This window comes from Oncorhynchus nerka, linkage group LG27 (assembly GCF_034236695.1).
Source record: "Oncorhynchus nerka isolate Pitt River linkage group LG27, Oner_Uvic_2.0, whole genome shotgun sequence".
NCBI classification, from domain to species: domain Eukaryota; kingdom Metazoa; phylum Chordata; class Actinopteri; order Salmoniformes; family Salmonidae; genus Oncorhynchus; species Oncorhynchus nerka.
In genome coordinates, this window is record NC_088422.1 from 38,228,478 (window position 1) to 38,240,549 (window position 12,072).

Sequence of the window (12,072 nt, forward strand, 5' to 3'; positions counted from 1 at the left end):
AGCTCTATTTTGGTGGCCTCTGCTCATTCTGATGCTAGATTGTAGTCCAGCAACTATCACGAAATAACACTTATCACATTTTTTCACACTTTTACAGTTATTTTAAGATCAGCTCTTGTACAATATGATATAAAACACAGGGAAAATGTATTTGACTGCACTGGTCATTTAAATAATCCTGTAAGAGTCTGCTGACTTCCACAGGCTTTTAAGAGGCATTTTCTCAGCTATCTGCAATACAGGTAAAACCAATATTCTTTGAAAATCCCAGATAAGTATCATTAGAACCATTCAATCCATTTCCTTTTATCATATTTTGAACCACTCTCGACTAGCCTACCTATTGTTCCTGCAGTGAGGATTCACCATCTTCAATTTTTTTCAACAATTTATCTGCAGATAATTGCTAAAAAGCATACCAGTATGCAAATTAGAAAGCCAAATGAACGTCTTACCGATGCGATTCGGTAGGCTACTGCCGAGTTATTCACTTAAAAACACCAGTCTGGCAAATCCTGATGGACTGCATATCGGAAATACAAATGAGATCTTTGGTTAACTTGCACCAATGCGATACCTTGGACATATAACTACATTACATGCCCGAACATCACTTTCACTGGCCCAGACATGGTATAGTTCTTAAATGCATTGGGGTCATGCAGGACCTATAGCATTCTTTCGCTCTATATTCAGCTATTAATAGGCTATATTTGGTTATTTTGATATGTATTAAGATGCTATGTAATAATTTAGCAATACAAGTCTACCATCGTCCATCATATTGCTAGTATGTTCACTATTGAAGGTTTACTTCTGTAAATCACTATCCCTAAAATAAATAAGCTCAGTGAGTAGATTTATGGGGCGCTTTTTGCTCAAGACAGCTTGCATGTGCTGTGTGAAGGCATCAACTCATGTATGCTCAGGTATTTGGGACTTGCGGGAGCGTGGTGGTGCTTGAATGAACGGTCATTAATTTTGCTCAACTAAAAATAGCATGACTTTTTGTCTGAAGAGAATTGAAAAGTTGCCTTTTAATTTAAGTGGAAAAAGTAGCCAGCTGAAAATGAGTCCGTAATCGGCTGTATAGCCGACAGCCGGTGCTAGTGGAAAACACTATCTTGCTTATCAACTGAGATTTACTCCTGGGAATTGCTTTTATTACTTGACTACTTTTATAGTTACACAAAGAAAGGTATGTGAGCCTGTATGCATAAAACGTCTCCAGCATGGGGAAAAGTAAAACCGGAGCGTAGTGGATATATACTACCATGGTTAAGGAGTCAGGGTAAGAGCTCTGTATAAACATTCTTTACCCTTGAGTCTGATTAACTCACCAGGTATGTATTTTTAGGAGACTTTTTAACCCATTAAGAGCTATTCTAACCCATTAGGAGATGCAAGCAGGTCACTGCAAATTGTTAATCAACTGAGATTCACCCCTGGGAATTGCTTTTAATTACTTGACTTTTAAAAGCAGGTTTTAGACAATTTATGATATGCTCTTGTGGGTAAACATTAAGGGAGAAGTGGATCCGTCCATGTCCGTTAGTATGTTCATTCGTCACACGCGATATCTGAGACGGCACTAGTCCAATTTTGACTCAACTTTGGAGAGTCTTGCCACAGAGATCTGGCATTTTACAAAATTACTCTGATTGGCCAGATGGTGGTGCTATAACAAGCGATTGAAAATGCAAAATCTGAAAGGTAACGCCCGAAACGCTGTTTGACCTAAAGTCATGAAATTCGGTACATAGGTCCCTCTCCTCACAAGGAACATGTTTTCCTCAGGGTCCCATAAGGTGCGACATGATGGAATTGAAAAAGTTGTAAAAAAACACACACTTAAAACACTATTCCAATGGCACCGAATGATCAATCTGCACGAAACTTGATATGTGGCATCTATGGACAAAGGTCTCAATGTAATCCTTGCCAGGCTAGTACCTAAAACAAAATGAGTGTGGTCTGGCACATAAATCAGTCAAGGATATTAGTACTATAACAACATTTGGTACACAAGTTGCAAACACTGTCAAGACTCAACATATGCAAAAAACATTCATATCGACAACACGGTGGTGTTATAACAGGCACATGCTTATATCTCTTGATCTGTTTTATTCAGTGAGATGAAATATGGCACACATGCTCAGGGATATAAGTCTAGCTGACCATTGCAATCTCAGACACCACTGGCCCGATTTTGACGAAAGTTGGGTCTTGCCATAGAGATCCACCATTTACAAAATTACACTGATTGGCCCAAGGGGGGCGCTACATCATTCATGGGGGACAACAACGTTTTTAAATGTTGCCCTGTTTTTCACAGTTCTAAGTTGTTTTTCGAAGGCTAAACTCAGCTTCAACGTGGACCCTGGGAGCTGTGCTGGTAACCTTTCTGCATACAGGACAAGCCCAATAGACCTAACCATAGCAAGTGATTAAGGACCAGAAGAACTTCATTAACTTTCATAGTAATCATAAACTGTGAATTTAATTTAACACACGACTGACCTCTTGTCCATTTACCGTCAATGGATTTCACTAACGACGATCCAGTACCCGGCCATTTTTGAAAAATGTGTGTGAGTGAGAATGTTGTTTATTATGTAATGAGCTGTGTGGAGTCTCACCACTAGGGTGACCACATTTAAAATACCCAAAAGCGTGACAACAAGATGATTTTGCGGGACATTGCGGGTCAGTGTAGTAGATGGTGTTAAAGTATATAGCCTCCCTTTATTTTGTTTCAATCAAAGCATATTCTGCCTAGTGGTCCGCACTGTTGAGTTTTGGCCACATTACATAATTTTTCTAAAATCGTATAAGAAATGTGGTGGTGTTTTTGGTGTAACAGTGACGTTATACCAAGGCATAAAATGAAAACCTGCAAATGTGGGTAGGTTTAGTTATTGGCGGGTAAGAATGTCTATTTCACCAGCCACGTTGGTGGGTGGTCAATTTGCAGGGCTCTACATTGAGAGCATTACATTCGCAAAGAAAAATTGTCAAAAGTATGAGCACGTGCGAGTTAGAACAATGCTGCGGTAGCTGTTTAAGTATTCCTGCCCTTTTGTTTCATAGCTGCTAATTGCACAAAGAAATACAAATCCTTTCTCATCTCGAGCAGAAACTGCCTTGCATAGGAGATGTGCGCAATGAGTGGTGATAATCATTTTGAGGCACTGGCACATGCATAAAAGTTGGTCTAGTTTACTTGACAGTCTACTAAGTGAGACTTTGTCCTCGTGATTTTTTGGGGCTTTTTAGATTTTGTTCACAATTTCAGTTGTTTTTCAAACGTTAGAGTCGACTGCATCAATTGATAGCGAACAGACTTCCTAGTCAGATTCCAAATCTCACACAAACAGACTCCAGTGGCAACGTTAAGAAGGTAACCTCCTGGCCTTAAAGGGGCATCTGAATATTGATATTTTGATTATTAAAAGACTCCGGTCACAAAAAAATGAAATTAAGCATTACACCACATTACTTCTTACTAATACATTTCTTGTTTACGAAAGCATGCTCATCTGTTTTTTTTTGTACTTAACTATGAAAAAATATTTTAGCTGGTAAAAAAAATCTGAGTGGCTGGTAGATTTTTAATAATCTATTTAGACTTAACAGCTTTGAATTAAGTAGAAGTAAATATGTTGAAAGAGCAACTAATGAGCACGAGAGCTTCGCAAGTTTGACAAAATTACTGTATATCTTTAGAAGCAGATTTTTTTTATAGTAGTTAATTAAGCCCGTCTTCTCCAAGTTTAGCTGGAATTTAGCCCGAAAGGATTAGAGAAATATGATTGGTTGACGAACAGCTCATTACAAGATCATGGGCATTAATATGGAGTTGGTCCCCCCTTTGCTGCTATAACAGCCGCCACTCTTCTGGAAAGGCTTTCCACTACATGTTGTAACATTGCTGCAGGGACTTGCTTCCATTCAACTACAAAAACATTAATGAGGTCGGGCACTGATGTTGGGCGATTAGGCCTGGCACAAAGTCGGTGTTCCAATTTATCCCAAAGGTGTTCGATAGGGTTGAAGTCGAGGCTCTATGCAGTCCAGTCAAGTTCATCCACACCGATCTCGACAAACCATTTCTGTATGGACCTCGCTTTGTGCACAGGGGCATTGTCATGCTGAAACAGGAAAGGGTCTCCTCCTCCACCAAACGTTACTGTTGGCACTAGACATTCAGGCAGGTAGCGTTCTCCTGGAATCCGTCAAACCCAGATTCATCATTCGAACTGCAAGAAAGTGAAGGTTGATTCATCACTCCAGAGAACGCTTTTCTACTGCTCCAGAGTCCAATGGCGGCGAGCTTTACACCACTCCAGCCAATGCTTGGCATTGCGCCTGGTGATCTTAGGCTTGTGTGCGGCAGCTTGGCCATGGAAATCAATTTCATTAAGCTTCCGACAAAACAGTTCTTGTGCTGACGTTGCTTCAAGGCAATTTGGAACTCGGTAGTTAGTGTTGCAACTGAAGAAAGATAATTTTTACGCACTACGTGCTTCAGCATTCTGTGAGCTTATGTGGCCTACCACTTCGCGGCTGAGCCGTTGATGTTTCCACTTCACATTAACAGCACTTACAGTTGACAGGGAGACCGCTCTAGCAGTGCAGACATTTTACGAACCGACTTGTTGGAAAGGTGGCAATGGTTTGTCTATGGAGATTGCATGGCTGTGTGCTCAATTTTATACACCTGTCAGCAATGAAACAGCCAAATCCACTAATTTGAAGGGCTGTCCACACACATCTGTATATATAGTGTGTTTTCATAAACGCAACGTGACTGCAAAAGACGGGTAGGATTGTCTGACTGAAATATGGGACAAATTGACCTTTTTTTTCCAAATTTGTGGTGTATGAATTGATTGCAAAAAAATATTTAAAAATCACCTTTATTTAACCAGGTAGGCCAGTTGAGAATAAGTTCTCATTTGCAACTGCGACCTGGCCAAGATAAAGCAAAGCAGTGTGACACAAACAACACAGAGTTACACATGGAATAAACAAATGTAGAGTCAATAACACAATAGAAATAAAATCTATATAAAGTGTGTGCAAATGAGGTAAGATTAGGGAGGTAAGGCAATAAATAGGGCATGGTGGCGAAGTAATTACAATTTAGCAATTAAACACTGGTGTGATAGATGTGCAGAAGATGAACGTGTAATTAGAGATAGGAGGGTGCAAAGGAGCAAAACATTTTTTATAACAATATGGGATGAGGTAGTTGGATGGGCTATTTACAGATGGGCTTTGTACAGGTGCAATGATCTGTGAGCTGCTCTGACAGCTGGTGCTTAAAGTTAGAGGGAGATATGAGACTCCAGCTTCAGTGATTTTTGCAATTCATTCCAGTCATTGGCAGCAGAGAACTGGAAGGAAAGGAGGCCAAACGAGGAATTGGCTTTGGGGGTGACCAGTGAAATGTACCTGCTGGAGCGAGTGCTACGGGTGGGTGCTGCTATGGTGACCAGTGAGCTGAGATAAGGCGGGGCTTTACCTAGCAAAGACTTATAGATGACCTGGAGCCAGTGGGTTTGGCGACGAATATGAAGCGAGGGCCAGCCAACGAGAGCACACAGGTCACAGTGGTGGGTAGTGTATGGGGCTTTGGTGACAAAACAGATGGCACTGTGATAGACTGCATCCAATTTATTGAGTAGGGTATTGCAAGCTATTTTGTAAATGACATCGCCGAAGTCGAGGATTGGTAGGATGGTCAGTTTTACAAAGGTATGTTTGGCAGCATGAGTGAAGGATGCTTTGTTGCAAAATAGGAAGCCAATTCTAGATTTAACTTTGGATTGGAGATGTTTGATGTAAGTCTAGAAGGAGAGTTTACAGTCTAACCAGACACCTAGGTATTTGTAGTTGTCCACATATTCTAAGTCAGAGCCGTCCAGAGTAGTGATGTTGGACAGGCGGGCAGGTGCAGGCAGAGATCGGTTTCAGAGTATGCATTTAGTTTACTTGTATTTAAGAGCAGTTGGAGGCCACGGAAGGAGAGTTGTATGGCATTGAAGCTCGCCTGGAGGGTTGTTAACACAGTGTCCAAAGAAGGGCCAGAAGTATACAGAATGGTGTTGTCTGCGTAGGTGGATCAGAGACTCGCCAGCAGCAAGAGCGACATCATTGATGAATACAGAGAAGAGAGTCGGTCGAAGAATAGAACCCTGTGGCACCCTCATAGAGACTGCCAGAGGCCCGGACAACAAACCCTCCGATTTGACACACTGAACTCTATCAGAGAAGTAGTTGGTGAACCAGGCGAGGCAATAATTTGAGAAACGAAGGCTGTCGAGTCTGCCGATGAGGATGTGGTGATTGACAGAGTCAAAAGCCTTGGCCAGGTCAATGAATACGGCTGCACAGCATTGTTTTATCGATGACGGTTAAGATATCGTTTAGGACCTTGAGCGTGACTGAGGTGCACCCATGACCAGCTCGTAAAAGAGATTGCATAGAGGAGAAGGTAGAGTGGGATTCGAAATGGTCGGTGATCCGTTTGTTAACTTGGCTTTCGAAGACCTTAGAAAGGCAGGGTAGGATAGATGGAGGTCTAATAGTTTAGATCTAGAGTGTCACCCCCTTTGAAGAGGGGGATGACCGCAGCAGCTTTCAATCTTGGAGGTCTCAGACAATACGAAAGAGAGGTTGAACAGGCTAGTAATAGGGGTTGCAACAATTGCGGCAGATCATTTTAGAAAGAGAGGGTCCAGATTGTCTAGCCCAGCTGACTTGTAGGGATCCAGATTTATTTCAGAACATCAGCTATCTGGATTTGGATGAAGGAGAAATGGGGAAGGCTTGGGCAAGTTGCTGTGAGGACATGCTTGTTGGTCGTCGGACAAAGGGCCAAAATGTGGGACTGACCCGTATAATCCGGGAATGTGGTCACCCTACTCACCACTAGGCTTGGGCGGTATACCGTATAATGGGGTATTTTGAAATACCGCCAAATAAATTCTCCAGCTCAGGGCTCCAGCTATGCATTTGGTTTGCTAGCTTTCTAGGTAAGCAGCTAGCATGCCAGATCAAGCTTCTTGGTTACAGCAGAGATAAATAATCCCCTCCTGGATCAAGATCCCTGATGACTTATTATTTTTTGTGCTGTTGTTTTTTTTCTCATTGGAAAGAAATAGCACCCCTTGTGTACACTACCGTATACCCCAGTATGGTTCAGGCACGGTAAGAAAATCTGAATACCGCCCCAACCTACTCACCATCAGATAAATAAATGTTAATTGTGTCTTTCTATGTGCGACTTTAGCTACACAACTAATTTGTCTCCGAGATAAATGATATGTTTTGTTTGATTGTGCAGTGTATACTAACCACCAGGATGTCTTGACTGATCTCCAGCCCCCAGCGTGCCAGTTCTGTCTGGGCCTCTGGGTTGGTGTTGATGTTCTTCAGGAGCTGCTTCAGGGAGTGAGTGTGCTGCTCACTACTCACATTGATGTGCATCGTCAAGTCCTGGGACGGTAAAACCGGCACTTTCAGAATCTATACAGTACTAGACTTTCCGCCCCAGTTACTATGTGACGTTTCTGGGTACAAATATAATTTGCCCCCCCCCCCCCCCCTATTCAATTGATTTCATTGCGCCAGGAAAACTAAAGCAAGCGCAGCTAAAGTCTTTGATAGAAAAATTGGCTGGTTACTATTGCTATCAAATCACTGTGTTGCCTTCATGTACACAGTGGATGTCATAGAACACTCCCCAGGGAGAATTCATTGCCGACAATGACTTTACCTTCATGGCGCGGAAATCCTTTCTCATTTTGTCAGGGATTCCAGTCATGAAGGAGAGCTCTGGCAGAAGCAGGATCTCGCCGGTTATGACTTGCTGTAAGACAAAAACACACAATTAAATATAATGTATATTGTATCTTTATGGAGAAAATGGCTCCAACTCAAAAACTCAAATGACTATCTACAAAGCATGTGTGATAGTAGAACATAAAGACGTAATGAATACAGACTCAAGCCACACGGTATCATTCTGTTACAAAGATACAGACAAGTACTTTGTTACAGGGTAGTTGGGTGTGTGAGGAAAGACAAGGTCCTGTTTATCGATGAGTATGAAATAAATAAGTACAAAAAGTTAACTATGTCAAGATAAAGCTACATTTCATAATATCCTTTGAAATAGTTTTACCTTTCCCCCAGGCTTGGACCTCTCTTTGGGTCGATGGATAAGCATGGGTTGGTCCATCTCTTTTATGGTGATGCCATAGTTTTTGCTGTTCAGATTATAGGAAAAAAGTTCAAATAGACAAGTTTTCCCCTATATTCATTTAGCAGCAGTGGCCACCGCTGCAAAAAAACATGGAATTTTCTTCATACACTGCTCAAAAAATTAAAGGGAACACTAAAATAACACATCCTAGATCTGAATGAATGAAATATTCTTATTAAATACTTTTTTCTTTACATAGTTGAATGTGCTGACAACAAAATCACACAAAAATTATCAATGGAAATCAAATTTATCAACCCATGGAGGTCTGGATTTGAAGTCACACTCAAAATTAAAGTGGAAAATCACACTACAGGCTGATCCAACTTTGATGTAATGTCATTAAAACAAGTCAAAATTAGGCTCAGTAGTGTGTGTGGCCTCCACGTGCCTGTATGACCTCCCTACAATGCCTGGGCATGCTCCTGATGAGGTGGCGGATGGTCTCCTGAGGGATGTCCTCCCAGACCTGGACTAAAGCATCCGCCAACTCCTGGACAGTCTGTGGTGCAACGTGGCGTTGGTGGATGGAGCGAGCCATGATGTCCCAGATGTGCTCAATTGGATTCAGGTCTGGGGAACGGGCGGGCCAGTCCATAGCATCAATGCCTTCCTCTTGCAGGAACTGCTGATACACGCCAGCCACATGAGGTCTAGCATTGTCTTGCATTAGGAGGAACCCAGGGCCAACCGCACCAGCATATGGTCTCACAAGGGGTCTGAGGATCTCATCTCGGTACCTAATGGCAGTCAGGCTACCTCTGGCGAGCACATGGAGGGCTGTGCGGCCCCCCAAAGAAATGCCACCTCACACCATGACTGACCCACTGCCAAACCGGTCATGCTGGAGGATGTTGCAGGCAGCAGAACGTTCTCCACAGCGTCTCCAGATTCTGTCACGTGCTCAGTGTGAACCTGCTTTCATCTGTGAAGAGCACAGGGCGCCAGTGGCGAATTTGCCAATCTTGGTGTTCTCTGGCAAATGCCAAACGTTCTGCACGGTGTTGGGCTGTATGCACAACCCCCACCTGTGGACGTCGGGCCCTCATACCACCCTCATGGAGTCTGTTTCTGACCGTTTGAGCAGACACATGCACATTTGTGGCCTGCTGGAGGTCATTTTGCAGGGCTCTAGCAGTGCTCCTCCTTGCACAAAGGCGGAGGTAGCGGTCCTGCTGCTGGGTTGTTGCCCTCCTACGGCCTCCTCCACGTCTCCTGATGTACTGGCCTGTCTCCTGGTAGCGCCTCGATGCTTTGGACACTACGCTGGCAGACACAGCAAACCTTCTTGCCACAGCTCGCATTGATGTGCCATCCTGGATGAGCTGCACTACCTGAGCCACTTCTGTGGGTTGTAGACTCCGTCTCAGGCTACCACTAGAGTGAAAGCACCGCCAGCATTCAAAAGTGACCAAAACATCAGCCAGGAAGCATAGGAACTGAGAAGTGGTCTGGTCACCACTAGCAGAACCACTCCTTTATTGGGGGTGTCTTGCTAAATGCCTATACTTTCCACCTGTTGTCTATTCCACTTGCACAACAGCATGTGAAATGTATTGTCAATCAGTGTTGCTTCCGAAGTGGACAGTTTGATTTCACAGAAGTGTGATTGACTTGGATTTACATTGTGTTGTTTAAGTGTTCCCTTTATTTCTTTGAGCAGTGTATATACAAACACACATTCCTGCAGAGGCGCTTTTAAATGGATAGTTGTTGGCTCAATGACTGGAAGTCTATGGGAACAGCTAGCATGCTATTGCGCTAACGCTAGAAGAACTCTACATAACAAATGCACACAATTCTCCAGCCTTACCTGTAGTACTCGACGAAAGTGGTCGTTGAGCCGTCGGCCATGGTGAAGGTGTCTTTGGGGGACTTGCCCCACTCAATGTCGTCGATGCGGTAGGTGCGGTTGTTGTATCGGGTGATGACAATGCTGCCTATCAGCTCTTTGGTGCACTCATCCTGGAAGCTCTCCCTGCTTTGCTGGTAGATCACATTCCTGGATGGGAGAGGGGTCAAAAGGTCAAAGGTTACCAATCAGGGCCCTGCAACTCACCCCAATTTGGCCTGAAAACCACCCCATTTATGCTCTTCATGTCATTCCATTTAAAACCTCCAAGTAAAAAGAACGAAAGAAAAAAAACAAGGGAATAACACTCGCACTTGTCTTTTTATTCTACCACTGACTTTGCTGATAAATACTTTTGAGGAAAAATGTACTTAATGTGTGGTTGTCTCACCTAGTAACCTAAAGATGAATGTACTAAGTCGCTCTGAAAAAGAGCATCTGCTAAATGACTAAAATGTAAACTCATTTGTTCCTTGCATGTGACCCTTTAGTGCCCTAGCCTTGACATAACCCCGCAGTCTCAAGTCCCTGAGATAGTATATCTCAACCACTTTAAAACGGTGTCCAAACTTCTATGAGCAGGCAGATTTACTTTCCGTGAAAGCTTGTTGATGTGTGTGGAAATATACAGTTGAAGTCAGAAGTTTACATACTCTTAGGTTTGAGTCATTAAAACTAGTTTTTCAACCACTCCACAAATTTTGTGTTAACAAACTATAGTTTTGGCAAGTCGATTAGGACATCTACTTTGTGCATGACACAATTTTTCCAACAATTGTTTACAGACAAAATATTTCACTTATAATTCACTGAATCACAATTCAAGTGGGTCAGACGTTTACATACACTAAGTTGACTGTGCCTTTAAACAGCTTGGAAAATTCCAGAAAATGTCATGGCTTTAGAAGCTTCTGATAGGCTAATTAACATAATTTGAGTAAATTGGAGGTGTACCTGTGGATGTATTTCAAGGCGTACCTTCAAACCCAGTGCCTCTTTGCTTGACATCATGGGAAAATCAAAAGAAATCAGCCAAGAAGTCAGATTTTTTTTTTTTTAGACTTCCACAAGTCTGGTTCATCCTTGGGAGCAATTTCCAAACAGCTGAAAGTACCACGTTCATCTGTACAAACAATAGTACGCAAGTATAAACACCATGGGACCACGCAGCCGTCATACCGCTCAGGAAGGAGACACGTTCTGTCTCCTAGAGATACGAGTCCAGTATCGACATAACCTGAAAGGCCACACAGCAAGGAAGAAGCCACTGCTCCAGAACCAACATAAAAAAGCCAGACTACGGTTTGCAACTGCACATGGGGACAAAGATCATACTTTTTGGAGAAATGTCCTCTGGTCTGATGAAACGAAAATAGAACTGTTTGGCCATAGTGACCATCATTATGTTCGGAAGAAAAAGGGGGAGGCTTGCAAGCCGAAGAACATCATCCCAACCGTGAAGCACGGGGGTGGCAGCATCATGTTGTGGGGGTGCTTTGCTGCAGGAGGGACTGGTGCACTTGACAAAATAGATGTCATCATGAGGTAGGAAAATGGTGTGGATATATTGAAGCAACATCTCAAGACATCAGTCAGGAAGTCAAAGCTTGGTCGCAAATGGGTCTTCCAAATGGACAATGACCCCAAGCACACTTCCAAAATTGTGGCAAAATGGCTTAAGGACAACAAAGTCAAGGTATTGGAGTGACCATCACAAAGCCCTGACCTCAATCCTATTGAAGACTTGTGGACAGAACTGGAAAAGTGTTTGAGAGCAAGGAGGCCGACAAACCTGACACAGTTAGACCAGCTGTCAGGAGGAATGGGCCAAACTTCACCCAACTTACTGTGGGAAGCTTGTGGAAGGATACCCAAAACATTTGACCCAAGTTAAACAATTTAAAGGCAATTCTACCAAATACTATTTGAGTGTATGTAAACTTCT

At 42.9% G+C, this 12,072-nt stretch overlaps 1 protein-coding gene across 6 annotated transcripts in view; it reads right to left on the reverse strand.

Annotated features, from left to right (window-relative positions):
* The window catches only part of LOC115111745 (piwi-like RNA-mediated gene silencing 2), a 36,248-nt gene that overhangs the window by 14,858 nt on the left and 9,318 nt on the right, over positions 1 to 12,072 (reverse strand). For all 6 annotated transcript variants that reach the window (XM_029638114.2, XM_029638113.2, XM_029638115.2 and 3 more), the window contains 4 exons: positions 10,089 to 10,277; positions 8,195 to 8,279; positions 7,787 to 7,879; positions 7,366 to 7,506 (listed from right to left, as the gene is read on the reverse strand). In XM_029638114.2, the coding sequence (XP_029493974.1) occupies positions 7,366 to 7,506; positions 7,787 to 7,879; positions 8,195 to 8,279; positions 10,089 to 10,277 (508 nt within the window). The remainder of the gene's footprint in view (positions 1 to 7,365; positions 7,507 to 7,786; positions 7,880 to 8,194; positions 8,280 to 10,088; positions 10,278 to 12,072) is intronic.